Source organism: Panthera onca, chromosome A1, assembly GCF_046562875.1.
Source record: "Panthera onca isolate mPanOnc1 chromosome A1, mPanOnc1 haplotype 2, whole genome shotgun sequence".
NCBI classification, from domain to species: Eukaryota; Metazoa; Chordata; class Mammalia; order Carnivora; family Felidae; genus Panthera; species Panthera onca.
In genome coordinates, this window is record NC_138339.1 from 216,498,194 (window position 1) to 216,513,887 (window position 15,694).

The 15,694-nt window shown below is 40.4% G+C and overlaps 1 protein-coding gene across 1 annotated transcript in view; it reads right to left on the minus strand.

Moving 5' to 3' along the window:
• Window positions 1-458: 458 nt before the first annotated feature.
• HTR2A (5-hydroxytryptamine receptor 2A) overlaps window positions 459-15,694 on the minus strand; it is a 57,286-nt gene continuing 42,050 nt past the window's right edge. Inside the window, exon 4 of the mRNA XM_060637182.3 lies at window positions 459-1,416. Coding sequence (XP_060493165.1) covers window positions 617-1,416 — 800 coding nt within the window. The 3' untranslated portion in view covers window positions 459-616. The remainder of the gene's footprint in view (window positions 1,417-15,694) is intronic.

Consider the following 15,694-nt stretch of genomic DNA (forward strand, 5'->3'; position numbering starts at 1 on the left):
AATATTTCAAAACGACATCTGTGAAAAAGCCGGAATGAAAAAGTTGTCAAGTATTTCATTTAATTATCTTAACAATACAGATTTCATAACACCGTCGTTAGTGTCTTTTTTGTTGTTGTTCAAAACATGTAGCATGATAAGTTTTAAAGAGGATTTTTCTTTAAGAGGTCATTATATTATATTCACCCAACTTCTCACTATTTGTAGCTATTGTTATTTACAGCAATAGGTAACCAACTCATGCCATCAACTAACGTAGGAGCAAGGTTTCCACTTGGAATAGAAGTTAATTTAGACTTATTTATGGCCTCATTATAATTTTACAATAAAAGCTAATTATTTTAAAGATGTATATCATTTACAATGTTAAAAATAAGTATCGTAAAGCTCACAGCTGAAATGCTGTCAGAACATTTTTGAAGTGCACATTTTGTGTCTTTTAACCCTGCCTTTTTTTTTTTTTTCATTGACAGAATAAAATGAGGCATATAAATATTGTTGGTTCTACTAGATCGGCCTAATTTTTTTTCCAGTCTCCCCTTTGTCTTTTTTTTCCCCCCAGATAGGTAAAAATTTGCCCAGTGTGCCCTCCATGGTTGCTATGGCAACCAGTCTATCACACACAGCTAACCTTTTCATTCACTGTGTTAATATTGTCTGTAGGAGCATCTTCTGAACGTTGTTTTCCTAGAGCAACCATACTGTAGTCGTTATCTGTGGTCTTGGCATCTTTCTTTGAATTCTTTTTTTGTCCCATTTGGAGTTGACTAGATTTATAGGCCAAAGCCGGTATGGTGTTCACTAAAATTAACTGCAATGGTTTTTTATTTTCCTTGTACTGACACTGAATATACCGTGAAAAGGCCGACCTGTAGGTCTTGTTGAACAGTGTATACACAAGTGGGTTGACCGCTGAGGAGAGGTAACCGATCCAAACAAACACATTGAGCAGGGCTCCGATGATATCCTCGTTGCAAGACTCTTTGCAGATGACGGCCATTATGTTCGTGATGAAGAATGGGCACCACATCACCACAAACAGAAAGAAGACAATGCCCAGCACCTTGCAGGCCTTTTGCTCATTGCTGATGGACTGCATAGTCCTTCTGCCATAGGACCCTGGTTCCCTGTGGATTGACCGCTGGAAGAGTTTTTCTGAAGACAGGGAACTCTGAGGGAGGAAGCTGAAAGAAGCTAGTTTGGCCCGTGTGCCAAGATCACTCACACACAAAGTAGCTTCTTTCTGGAGTGACTTGATAGTTAGAAAGTAGGTGATCACCATGATGGTTAAGGGAATGAAGAATGACACAAAAGAGCCGATCAGGACGAAATTGTCGTCAGCAAGTAAGCAGCTCCCTTTCTTAAAGACCTTGGAATCATCCTGTAGTCCAAAGACTGGTATTGGCATAGATATCCCTGGAGTTGGACAGAAAACGAAACATGATTATGAAGGAATTGTCTGTGAGTATCGCTACATCATGGTGGCTGTGCAAAGGATTCTGTATTAACATTGTTTTAAAGCTCAACATATACCTTCAATGAGAATTTAAAAGTCTCCTGTCTTTATAGGTATTATGTGGTTATTATATAAAATTTAATATATGGTTATAATATATAGTTATATGTAGTGACATTATATGTAGTTATAATATTGTACTAATGTATATAATATATATTTACTATATATAATGCATGGTTTCTTAAACTTGTATGTTGTTTGCCCTATAGAGACAGTCCTTTACTTATAAAGAAGTACAATAAATCTAGCTTTAATTTTTCATGTTTTTTCTGATTATAACATAATTCTTGTTAATTGGAGAAAATACAGAGAGTCAAACAAAAATAAAAATGACCAATGATGCTATCACACAGAGATAATCACTATTAACAATATGATGCTATTTATTTTAGATAAACACACACACACACACACACACACACACAACCATTCACACCCATTTTATAACTGAATTTCACATTCAGTTCTGTAACTATTTTTCCCCTAACATATTGAGTATAGTTTATAAAAAGAACTTTATGAAATTGTAAACATATTTTCTTTTCAGAACACTTGAAAAATAGAAAAAAGTAACAATAAAGAATAATAATATATATTCTTGCCAGACAGGGAAAATTCTGATACACATTTTATGTAGTTTTTCTTCCATTTATATGCATGTGTAAATAATTATGTATATGCAGTATTTTATGTGCAGTTTTAGATCTTCCTATTCCATTTAACATTCAATCATGCAAATTGTACATATTTTAAAGTATTTTTGAAAAATATAATTTTCTAATGTGAATTAAAAGTAAGTCACCAATTATATTTTATATTTTATTTTTTTTTAATCTAGCTAATTTTGATTCTTTTTTAAAAAAGCTTTTTACTATCAAAAAGTTCTCACACATACAGAAAAAGTACCACTGAAAAACCAAAACAAACCTAGCGCAATGAACCCATTACCCAGCTCCAGCAATAATTAATTCAAGGGCAATCTTGTTTCACCCATACTCCCACCTGCTGCAACTCCTCCCATGTTATTTTGAAACAAATCCCAGACAGCATATCATCCAATCTGTAAATATTTTCATATATAGATATAAAAGCTATGCATTCTTTTATATTTTAAAGTTTATTTATTTTGAAAAAGAGAGAGAGAGAGAGCAGGGGAGGGGCAGAGAGAGAGAGGGAGAGAGAGACGATCCCAAGCAGGCTCCATGCTGTCAGCATAGAGCCTGAAATAGGGCTCAAGCTCACAAACTGCGAGATCATGACCTGAGCTGAAACCAAGTCATACGCTTAACCGACTGAGTCACCCTGGCGCCCCAAAAGCTATGCATTCTTTAAAAAACCCCAAATATCACAGTGTCATTCCCACTCCTAAATAGAAATTTAATATTTCCTTAATATTTTTAAATATGGAATCAGCGTTCAAATTTCCAATTGGTCCATAAAAATCGTTATATGTTTTTAGTAGTAGAACATTCATAAGGGTGGAATACAAAATCATAAGCAGCCACAAACTTTTCTTTTATTGATAAATACGGGAGTTAGGTATGAGATGAGAGAATACATGGGAACACTAGCCCATGGTCGACTGTTCCATCATTGAAGTTTAGAGAACCCATGCAGCTCCCTTAGGCGCAGGGGTTAGGCAGAAGAGAGAACAAAGTGAGTTAAAGGAACACTTGGCCTCTAATGGTGCTAATTTCTCCCCCATGATGTAGGACCTTATTTAAGGGAGATTGAGCCGGCCACTACCACCACTGTGCAGTTTTGGGGGACTGGGAATGTCTTCCTCTACTGGCCTGGGACAGACCAAGACAATCATGTGATTGCCATAAAGGAAAAGTCAGGGAGAGAGGAAGGAGAGAAAACATGAATCAAATAACTACTTTGTATAACTTAGTTTAAAGTGGCTTCTTTCATGAAAGGGTTGATGCCACAGGGGCACCCTGGGAGAACATCAGAACAAAGTTTCTTCCTACCCTCTACCTCAGAGCTGTGTGACAGGGAGCATCTTGCTCACTGCTTCTGACCATCAGTTAGAGCCTAATAAATGGCCACAGTCCAGCCAAGAACACAGGTTCATTCCAGATTTGGGAGCTGCTGCTTGTCGGACTCTTCTATCCATCTGGAAAAACTTCCTTTGAGGCTCTGTAATCTAGTTTGTGCATACTCAGAACACAGTTCAGCTCCATCCAACCACGCCCCTGACTCTCCTAACCTCACATTGGCCATCCTTGCAAGGAGGGGACATTAGCTTGAGTTAATGTTTAACGCAAGTCTTTCTCAGTGGCATTTGCCATTATCTTCACAAACTTAATTGACAAGTATTTGTCACTTGTCCATGCCGGGCCATCCCAGTATTCTTGGAAGGTGGAAATAAGTGACATCAGAGCTTGGTCTTAAGGACGCTGAGTGTGGTTAATGACTCTTCATTTCCTTTATTCCTCTCTGTCCCTGGCCTGTTGTTGGGGACATTCTATGGCCCGGGGACATCCTCTGAGACTGTATACGTACCAGTTTTGTTTAGCCTTCAGAAAACTCTGGATCACAAAAATTAAGAGATGGTTTCTAAGGAGAATGTTTTGTTTTCCAGGTGTTCGAGTATGTACCTGTGACAGGTGTTTCCTGTACTCATCTAGAAGGTCTTTGTTCGACAGTGTAGTTGCTCATTGGTTGGAATGGAGGCTTTGGAGTGAGACAGGCCCTGGATTTGAGTCTGTGTCCTAGCTCTGTGCTCCTGGGCTGGTTACTTCATTTTCATAGTTCCTCATCTATCACCATCGTGCCTCCGTGGATGTGGGGAGGATAAAATGAATCCAACGTGCAAACACCTAGGACAGTCCTTAGTCCAGAGTGGATGTTCTGCCAATGGTAGATCCACATGGGAGTAGCCTGCTCCACAGAATAACTCAACTTGAATACATTAACTTGATTTTGTTCTATTTTGTCTTAAACCAAAAGAAGTTAAAAAAATTTGGCTACTGGCTATATTGTTAATAATGATGTAATTATTAGCTTCTGCCAGGGTATACAAAAGGTCTCAATCAATTTTAATTTTCTACAGCTAGAGCGGTTGATTGCTTTTCTGTTGTGATGAATTACAGCCATTACTATTAGTCATGCTACACATAAACAAAATACCAACTGTGTAAAAAGGTATATGGTTTTGTTATTAAACTCTTGGGTGTGCATTTTCCTAATGCAAAGGAAGTTGCTACTGTGAGTCTTTTGCCCTATTTTGTTTGCAGCCTGGTTGGTGGTTTATATAAGTGGCAATTCTCAATTAACCAGAATAAGGTACTACTTAAAACACAAAAATCTTCAGTCATTTGGAAGTCAGATGAGTGTACTTGTTTGGCAAGAACAAAAGCACACACACCCTCCAGAATGGCTCAACTTCTGTAGCCAGGGAGAAAAAGGGATGATGGAGCCATTTTACGAAGTGGAGATTCCCTCTTTTAGCTGCCTGGGATAAAGAGCCACTTTAAATTGCATATGGCAAGGAGCGCCTGGGTGGCTCAGTTGGTTAAGCGCCCGACTTTGGCTAAGGTCGTGATCTCACAGCTTGTAAGTTGGAGCCCCACATTGGGCTCTGTGCTGACAGCTCGGGGCCTGGAGCCTGCTTTGGATTCTGTGTCTCCCTCTGTCTGTGCCCCTTCCCCGCTTGTGCTATGTTTCTCTCTCTCCCTCTCAAAAATAAATAAACATTTAAAAAAAATTAAAAAAAACCCTCTTTATAAATCGGATATGGAACGAAGACACACGCAGGCTGTCTGGAAGGGGGACCTTGATTTGGAGGAGGAGAATCAACCTGATTGTTCTTTAAATGGCCCATTCCTCTTTACATTTAACACGAATGTCCTGACTATTGTCAATTTACCATTCTTTTTTAGTGCCTCACTTGTAGTAAAGGTCAGCAAGGGTTTATGGAAAGAAAAACTAGACAGTTAAAGCAATACTCTGTAAAAGAGGGGAAAGAATTTTATGTCAAAGAACGAGAACATTTAAGGAGGCTTTGTGGGTAGGAGAGAGTTCAAAAACTCTCCTACCAAGAGAGACGAAGACACTGGCTCGTATCCAAGGTTGCGGTCACAGCCATCTGCAGTGCATTAATTTTCTGGCTGCTTTGTTCGATAATAGCTGCTTTTGGAGACCTGACATCTCCTCTCACTTGAAATTTCTGCATATAAAGCATTTTCCTTTATGAACAAATAGACAGTAGCTTAAACTACGTGACTCTGCATTTTGTTTAATATATTTTTCTGAGGAGTGGTAAATAGCTGTTAAGATTCAATATCAGTACTGGCTCCTCCATGCACATTTTCATTTTGTTTTTTTCGTGAAAATTCAGACAATGAAATGCGTGGGAAATATTGACACCCAGGAGCATGAAGACTTGGGCCGGTGTCTTGTTTTAGGGTGCCTCTGCTTACTCTGCACATTAAGTTTGCACCTCTGGTTAACATCTAACCATGGTCTGGTGAATGGCCTTAACTCTGGAGCACTGGCTGTGAAAGATAAGCTTTATTCTTAATCCTAGCTTTTTACGCTTTATTATCTTGGGACTGAGTGTGCTTCTGCAGGAGCGTTTCCTTGGGAAATAAAAAGGTTGCCTTACTAGGTATGATCCTCTGATAGGGAACACGACAATGGAGTCCGCAGGGCCTCAGGTGTTGTGGGAGGTGGAGGGGAAAGAAACAAATACTTCAGGGCTATCGTGAAAAAGACTGAATTTGGGTTCATGGGTTTCATTTCCTCTGGAACTACTTCCTTTCCTTTGTATTTTAACTCACACCGAATGTTCTCCAGTAATACGAATGGTTTTACTATCAGTTTGACAGAAAGCGCCATTTGTGAATACCGCAGGACAGTCATACGGCAGGGAGAGAGAGATGGGGTATCTAAGGGCAACTGGGGCTGGGACTCATCCTTCTAATAGGAAGTGTATAGTTCAAGAGTTGCTAAATTTCTTATAATCTATGGTCTGCTGACCAGGCAGATAAAAGTGAGAGCTAGATCAACATGTCAGTTACCCAAGAAATTATGTTTCTTTTTAGATTAATTCTTAATATCTCTAATAATAAATCATAACTTCTCAAAGTACTTTCACATGTATTCATTCACTCGACTTTTTTTTTCTTTTTTTTTACAAAATCGTAAAAACATTACCCACATTGTCCTATGGGTAGATAAAAATTTCAGTTTGTGGAAAAGCTGAGGGCTAGCAAGCTTAGGTGACTTATTTACACTCATAGCAATTTAGGGGCAAAATCCAGACTCCTATGTAAATTTCTCATTTCTTATGGATGATTTTTTTTTTCCTACTTGCTTATTTACAAGAGTAGCTATGAAAGTCTGCGACTATACCAGAGGTCCTTAACATTGGTTTCAGGAAGTCTGTGATGTTTCTGAAATCTGCACAATTTTCATATATGTGCTTACTTTTTGACACAGATTATCAAAAAAAGTTCCAGGCCCCAAGGCAGTTAATAAACACTAAATTATATCGCTGCCCTGTGTCAAGAGCACACACACACACACTCTAATGATTCTCTGTGTTTTGATACTTTCTTTTTTTCATTCTTTAATCTCAAAGTCAAAGTTTCCTCTGGTGAGACATTATTCTTTGAAGTCAGACAGCTATTCTAAAACTAAAATCCTTATAATCAACACCTAGTTTCCTCTTTTGTTTGGTATTCTTTTTTTAAAAAATTTTTTTAACGTTTTATTTATTTTTGAGACAGCGAGAGACAGAGCATGAGCAGGGGAGGGGCAGAGAGAGAGGGAGACACAGAATCTGAAGCAGGCTCCAGGCTCTGAGCTGTCAGCACAGAGCACGATGCGGGGCTCGAACTCACGAACCGTGAGATCATGACCTGAGCCGAAGTCGGACGCTTAAGTGACTGAGCCACCCAGGTGCCCCAGTATGGTAGTTATTCTTAAATTTGGCTGCATATTAGAATTACCTAGGGAGCTTTTAAAAATTACATTGCATGGGCACCATTCCCAGAGGTTCTGATACTAGTACTTTTAGAAAATGGTAATGTTCGGACCCCACATCAACATTGTTACTCAAACAAAACAACACCTGGGTGATCCTGATACGCAACTAGTGCTGAGAACCTGGGATGTGTAGGGTGAAAAGCATAGTACAAATGTCTTTATTTTGAAAGAAGAGTAAATAGAGGAAAGTCTTACAGCTGCTCCCTTTGCCTTTATTAAACAACTCTATTAATTTCCAAAAGGCTCGGGCTGACCTCAAGTGGAGAAATGATGGAGAGTTTCCAGGGAAAGAAGCCTGCCTCCACCCCTCCCTCAACTTGGCTATGAGTTATCTGGGGGAAAAAATGTGTTGCGTGAGTTATTGTATAAAGCTACCCATCCTTGTTTTAATAGTTTGACTGTTATGGCTAAATGCCCCCAAAGGCTTAAAGTTTGTGTTCTGTCCCAGGAGATAGGAGATACTCAGAAGAAATACTCAGTCTCCCTGAAGTATAGCCAGTCGGGAACTACCGAAAGCCACTGGCCCAACTGCCCTGTCATGGATTCCTGGAAAGATGGTCTCGTGCTCTGCAGACCGTCATTCTGTTTCCTTTCAGTTTCGTAGCCCGGAAGTTGTGCTTTACTATGATGATCTTGCATTGAAAGGTAAAGGGACTGAATTCTGACTTGCAGGATGTGGATTGTCAGCTGTCGCTCTGACACCTGGCAGCCCATCATGTCTTTCCTTCCAAGGCAGATTGACTTCCATTTACCATCTTTTCCCATCAATGTGTTATGTATCCCACATAGAATCTGAATGATATGTTGGCATGTGGATAAATGATCAGAGCCTCATTTTGCTGTTGGAATCACAATTCGTAGAGAAACTTCTCAAATGCTTCAACTTGTCATCCACTGACCCTTTTTTAAATACGCAGATATTACACTATTCACCAACAATGGAAAAGTTTCTTTTAGCAATATGCTCACAAACAGAGGTTTATTTAAAAAAAAATCATCTCTGCTCCATATTACTAAACCTCATCTTTAAAGTATCACATCGTTTCCTCCATTTGTTTTAAAAGATCTTATAGCGATTCTTTCTGAAAGCATGGGGAATGGGTCTCACATGTGACGTCTCATTTCAGAGACTGTGGTCTAGAGTGTGTTCAGCCACAGGGATGGTAGCTGGAAAGTTGGCTTGCAGCAGGTGACCACATAATCCAGGCCCACAGGTTGTCAATTCTCCTTCCCTTAGCCTCTCTTACACTTTCCCAAAGCAGCATTTATCATATGACATAATGAAGGACGACAGTTGCCCTAATGCTCAAGCCATTACCAACTACTGAGCCCATCCTACAAGGTCTTTGTGATCTGGCCTTAATGTGATCATTCAACGTTGTCAATTTTTGACATAGGTGGCGGTCTCTCTTCTTTATGCCATCTCTTGAACGATTCAGAATGGAGTTACATATAGCTTGATTTCTCAGCCAATCACATAATATGATCTGAAGAACTCTCAAAATCTGCCAGCTCCCACCTGTGTCTTTTCCCAGTGGCTTGCTTGCTGGAACATTGCAATGTGCCACTGCTAGAATGAGAGAGGTCCCATTGTTTTGTACCTGTAACACCTCAGACGGTTAACTAATAATCCAAGCCCAAGTTGTAGTGGCACAGAGATGCACAGCCGGGAAGAACCCTGGGGGCGTGGCCCTTGGAAAGGAAAGCAGTCACAGGAGAGAAGACACAGGCTGTAGCTCAGGGATGCAGGTCAGAGAGGATGTGGTATCGATGGCATGTCACGTTTCCTCTGGGGAAACGTGTACTGTAAATAGTAACTGAAAGGTAGACTCACTTCTCCATTTTGCCCTGGTTCAGTTCTGATTCCATCCTCTTTCCTGAAATACTCTACCAACCAGTGGGGGCTCCAGAATGTCTCTGTAGCAGGGCCCTATGGGTGGCATCTGGCTGGGCATGGGAGACTGAAATAATCTCATTTTGTGGCTCCATTTGCAGAGGAAGCATACTGGTTTTGCTTTGACTCTATGATTGTTTGGGTTTGGGGGGCTGCAGAAGGAGGTTATGTGCCCAAACCACTCCCTACATTTAAGATATATCTCATGACATCTTTCTTTAAGGACATGCCCTGTATGAAGCTTTCCTAAAATTCTCCCTGTAATAAGAGCTCTTTTAGTCTATATTCCTTCATCACCTTCATAAATAATTTATGCTGTGCTAATTCACACTTCTAATACCTTAGAATTTTTCTCTGGAAGTGTCATTTCACCCATGAGGCGATAATCTCATTAATGGCAGGGGTATCTTTTACTTACTGGAAGCCACTCCAGCATTTTGTGGGATTGATGAGTGAGTCAGTGAAAGGGAGAAAAAAAAAAGAAGGAATCATAATCAACTTTAGTGACACAGCTTGAATTTACTGCATTATTTTATAATGTTTCCCTTCATTTTCGCTGGGAAAACACAATAAAATGTGGCTTCCCAATTAGCCACTGAGGGCAGAAAGAAGGAAAGTGGGTATTGCAATGATACTTAATAATTTGTGTACTTTTCGGAGAGAAGAACATATAAGATTAACTAGCACGTGCACTGACTACTTTGACAGCTAAAATCACCAGGGGAAAGATGCTGTAAAATACAGTGCCTGAGTGGGAATCAGGAGACCTGGGCTTATTCTTGTATGTTTTGGCTCATAGTCTGGATGTAGGGCTGTTATTTTTCTCAAAGCTCTCTTTCAGATAGACTGAATGAGTGTGTGTTGACAAATAAGAGCCTGATGCAGTGAGGTAAGTACAGACTGGGCCACCCCAAGAGGCACGCATGCGCCCTGGCTGACAATCACCGACTGTGTGACCTTAGGTTGCTTAACTTTGAAGCCTCCCTCTGTGAGGTGCAGATACATAAACAGAGGACCTTCTGTAATTTACATATAGGGCTTTGGTGAGAAAACAGTGGGGCCATGTGTCTGAACTATTTTGTAAACTTTTGAGATGACAGTGATTATAATTTACTTAGTGTTATGCTAGACTCTTGGGTACCTCGAAAGGCCTTTAAGAACCTTCATGGAGCCTAAGATCTTTATCTCCTAAGATAAAATACACACACCTAATCTAGACAGACAGTGGTGCGGAGTAGAATGAGATCAAGAGGGGGCACCTGGGTGGCTCAGTCGGTTGAGTGTCCGACTTCGGCTCAGGTCATGATCTCACAGCTCGTGAGTTCGAGCCCCATGTCGGGCTCTGTGCTGGCAGCTCAGAGCCTGGAGTCTGCTTCGGATTCTGTGTCTCCCTCTCTCTCTCTGCCCCTAACTCACTTGCAGTCTGTCTCAAAAATAAATAAACATTAAAAAAAATTAAAAAAAACAGAATGAGATCAAGGGACAAAAGCAGCCACATGGATAAAGATGGATGGATGTGTGAGCTCAGCATGTGATGCTCATTGTGGGTTACCGTCTCCGGGGGAAAAAGCTGTGTAGGAGACGAGTTGCTTATTCACGTCCTGTGAGTGAACAGAATCTGGATGGCAGTATGATCTGGATGGGGGAGACAGGTGTATGATAGCTGTGCACCCAGGACCCCGGTGCACCTGGCCTTGCTGGGTTGAGTTCTGCTGTGTTTGGCATGCACCTGTGAACTCAGGAGCAAGCACACATGTTACTTCTCAGAGGCATCAAGCAGGCCTCTCTGTGTTAGCAATCAGTTTCAGTTATCCACCCATTAATCAAATATTAATTGAATATACAGTGAAGTAGGTACTTTAGGGATTTGAGAGGAAGGAGGTGCTTGAGTCTATAATCGCTGCTTTCCATTCCAAGACTGTTTGCTGTCACACATGAACTCCTCAGTCCAAACCAAGACTAGGGAGAAAGACGGCACAGAGATGTAAGCAGAAAAACTAGGTTTAACAGGGGCATCAGTTGGTTAAAAATAATACAATCAAGGGAAATCTGTATTTAGCCTGGATTTTTTTTTAAAGTTTATTTATTTATTTAGACAGAATGTGCATGAGCATGACCAGGGGAGGGGAAGAGAGAGAGGGAGAGAGAGAATCCCAAGCAGCTCCATGTTGTCAATGCAGAGCCCTACGTGGGGCTACAACTCACGAACCAGTGAGATCATGACCAGAGCCAAGATCAAGAGTCAGATGCTTAATTGACTGAGCCAGCCAGGTGCCCCTGGGTTCTTGTTTTTTAAAGGCAACTATAATGAGAGATAGCAGTTCTCAAATGTTTTGGTCTCAAGACTCCTTTACACATTTAAAAATGATAAAGGACTCTAAAGAATCTTTATTTCTGTGGATTATACCTATAAATATTTGTGGTATTAGAAATGAAAACCGAGGGCACTTAAAATAATGATGTATCAATTCATTAAAAAAGAAAACTAATAAACCCATTCCATATTAACATAAATAACATTTTTTTAAATGTTTATTTATTTTTGACAAAGAGAGAGAGAGAGAGAGAGCGAGAGAGAGCATGAGTGGGGGAGGGTCAGAGAAAGAGGGAGACACAGAATCTGAAACAGGCTCCAGGCTCTTAGAGGTCAGCACAGATCCCAACGCGGGGCTCGAACTCACGGACTGTGAGCTCGTGACCTGAGCTGAAGTCGGACGCTCATCCGACTGAGCCATCCAGGCGCCCCAACATAAATAACATTTTTATGGAAAAGAATTATATTTTCCAGAACAATAGAAGAATGGCAAATGTCAAATGTCAATAGAAGAATGGCACTGTTTTGTAGTTTTGAAAGTTTCTCTTATGGCTGGTTTAATAGGACACAGCTGGATTCTCACAGACGCTTCTGTTTTAGTCTGTTATATCACATACAACATATCCTCCAGAAAACTCCACTGTACCCTTATAAAAGGATGAAAGGGAAAAGAGAAGATAACACCTGATTTCTTGCCAGCTTTATGGAGATATGATTGACATATAACATTGTGCAAGTTTAAGCTGTAGTATGTGATGATCTGAAGTACCTATACATTGAGACGTATTTGCCACAATAAGGTTAGTTAACACATCCTTCGCCTCACACAATTCCCGTTTCATTGTTATTGTTATGGTGAGAACATTAGAGCTCTACTCTCCCAGCAACTTTCCAATATACAATACAGTTTTGTTAACTGTCGTCACCATGCTGTACCTCGGAAACCCCAGAACTTATTTATAAGTAAAAGTTTGTACCCTATGTCCAACACCTCCTCATTTTCCCCGCTTTTCAGTTCCTGGTAACTACCATTCTTCTCTGTTCCTATAAGTTTGATGTTTTTAGATTCCACATGCAAGAGAGGTCATACGGTATTTGTCTTTCTCTGACTTATTTCACTTAGCATAATGGCCTCAAAGTCCATCCATGTTGTCACAAATGACAGGAATTTCTTCTTTTTCGTGGCTGAATAATGTCACATTGTATCTATCTGTATCTATATCTATATCTACATAATATACACATATCTATCTATCTATAGATATAGATATACAAGCCAATTTTCTTCATCCATTCATCGTTGGGCACTTAGGTTATTTCCATGTTTGACTATTGTGATACAGCTGCTACAAACATTGAGGTGCAGATATCTCTTTGAGATAGTGATTTCTTTTCCTTGGATATTAGTATTGTTGTTCTTGTTTTTGTTGTTATGAAAATAGTATCAATTTCTTGGACATCTTGAAAGCATCTCAGGTATCCTCAGAAATCCCACTGATGTAGGAGGAAAACTATCAGCTTGGGATCAGAAAACCCACGTTTGGATTCCCTATGACTTTTAAGCAAGCCACTTAATCCCTGTGAGATCTTTCACCTTTAAAATGGGGAATGTTCTATTATTTAATAGTATCCCCTTTAACAACTTATCATGAGGGACAATGAAAATTGCTGTTCTCTAGGTAATAAATACAGTATTGTCTAGTAGATGGAAATCATAGAGAAGAATGCTCCACAGCCTTCCTTAATGTGCTGAGTTCTTTATTCTGTCTAAAAATCCCTTCTGTAGCTGAGACCTCCAATGCCCCTTGTTTGGATGTCACAGAAATCCAAACCAGCCTGATGTCATCTTTACAGTTTAGCTTAAAAATCTGTGCCTCGCTTGCTCATGTAGAAGTCTGTTAATATGGAACCTGGTTATCACTTACCTAGAGGCCTCGTAGAGCAAGACCATTGCCCAGAATGGTTGATAATGGACTCCTCAAAGCTGTAATTTTCCATAGCTGACTAGCAAATGATGAAAATTTAATGGCCTCTTCTGTGAATGGTGACAATTAAGTCAACTGCCAGGAGTACTGAGTAACAGGTGTGTAATATGATATTGCTTTAGAAAGTGCATGCTAGGATTCACAGAGCAAGGATAAAGAGAGATTTCTACTGCGTACTTCCTCTGTGGGAACAAGGATGGCCTTACAAAATCTGGGGTTTCTTTCACAGGTGTTAGGGTTCACAGATATCAGCGTGATTGGCTTTCTCCCAAGGCACCCCCAATGAAAGGAGGGTCTGCCGTCGCTTGTTTTATCAGTCAGGGTACTTTGGTTTGAAGCAACAGAAGCTGATTTGGGCTGATGTAGCAGAAAATGAGTTTAATAAAATGATACGGAGTAGTTCAAAGAATTCTTGACAGGGCTGGGCTCCAGGCTGAAATTCCAGGAGTAAAACTGCATTACAAATTTGGTTTGATGAGGAAATGTCTGTTTTCCTTGTCCTCTGAGCACCAGGGGCGACAACAACAGAAGGTCCTGCCTCACCAATGCCACTTCCACATCAGGGACTCAATTACGCAACTGCTGGAAGCCGGACACCTCAGCCACCTCCATGCTGGCAAAGATAGAGGTGGTTTGCTCACCTATTTGTTCACTTTGCTCTTTTCTACATCACAGTTTTGCCAGGGTACTGCTATTTGGGTGAATCTAGGCGATGAGCCAATGTTCTAGCTATAGGGAAGGCTTGGAATTTGAGTTCTGCTACTTGGGAATTTCCCTAAATATAGAAAGGTTAGTTGAAAGAGACAGGCAGCCACAAATATGTCAAGAACCCATTTAACTTGACCTTTATATGGCATGATTTGTAGCTGCTGTAACTGAGCTGGGCCTGGGAGATGCTTCTCCCAAAGATGGCGATGCTAGAATTTCTGACATTTTCCTATGTTCATCTTTTTTCCTGTGATTGTTCTCTTTTCTCTGCCATCTCTGTGGTCAGCATACGTTCAAGTATTTAATATTTTAAAATAAGCCAATCTGGAAATTACCTACCAGTATCTGTGAAATGTTTGTGGGGCTAGCGTGGTCATATAACTGAGCCATGTTGTGGGGTATAAGGTGATAGATAGAACAGTACTTGGTAAACTGGGAAGTGTCTAAGGACAATCAGGTTCAGTTAAAAAAAATACACATTATACAAGCCAGAGAACACATATCTCTGGGCTAGACAAATTTTTCATTATTCAGTTAGCTTGGCACAGGTTTGGAACTTCAAATAAACTTTATCTGGGGTTCTTCTTTATTCATATATCTTATGGGCTTCTTATCTTGGCTTTGCTCTTGGGGTCACTGGTCCTGCATTGATAGATTGACACTATTTCTATCACAAGGCTCAATCACGTTTTTGTTTTGGTTCCTAAGCCCATCGATCAAGCAGGGTCTTGATCTCAGCATGGGTGTCAGATGCAATCCCCTTGGATTCAGATCCAGTCACACAGGTGTCACAGAGGGTGGATAAGCTCTTGTTCTCACAGTGTCTGTGGAGGAGGGGACACAGGGAGTCCCCAACTAGCAACTCATTTTTCTAACCTGAGCTAAACTTCAGGATCTCCCTCCTATCTTAGCCACCATCTCTTTGAGCTGCTAGGATTCTAGAAATTTCTCTGCAGTTCCACCTTTCCCACATGGTCTGGCCCAGACCTCCAAACTTCCCATCCAGTTTAGGAAGCCTGAGATGAAGAGCTTTGGGTTTTGATTCCTCTCAGACTGTGTTTGTGGTGAGATTTCATTTACTCCATCTTCTGCATAGTCGTTTGTATCCTGAAATTTTAGTGGTTTGGGGGGAGAACATTTTTGTGACATCAGAGATACAGTTCTCTGGTCTAATTTCTGCTTCTGAATGCCCTGTCTTCTTTGGTCTAAGTGGTTTTGCAGAAAGATGCAGTGATATCAGATTAAAAAGCAGCCTTCACCAAGAAGTGTTATCTGGT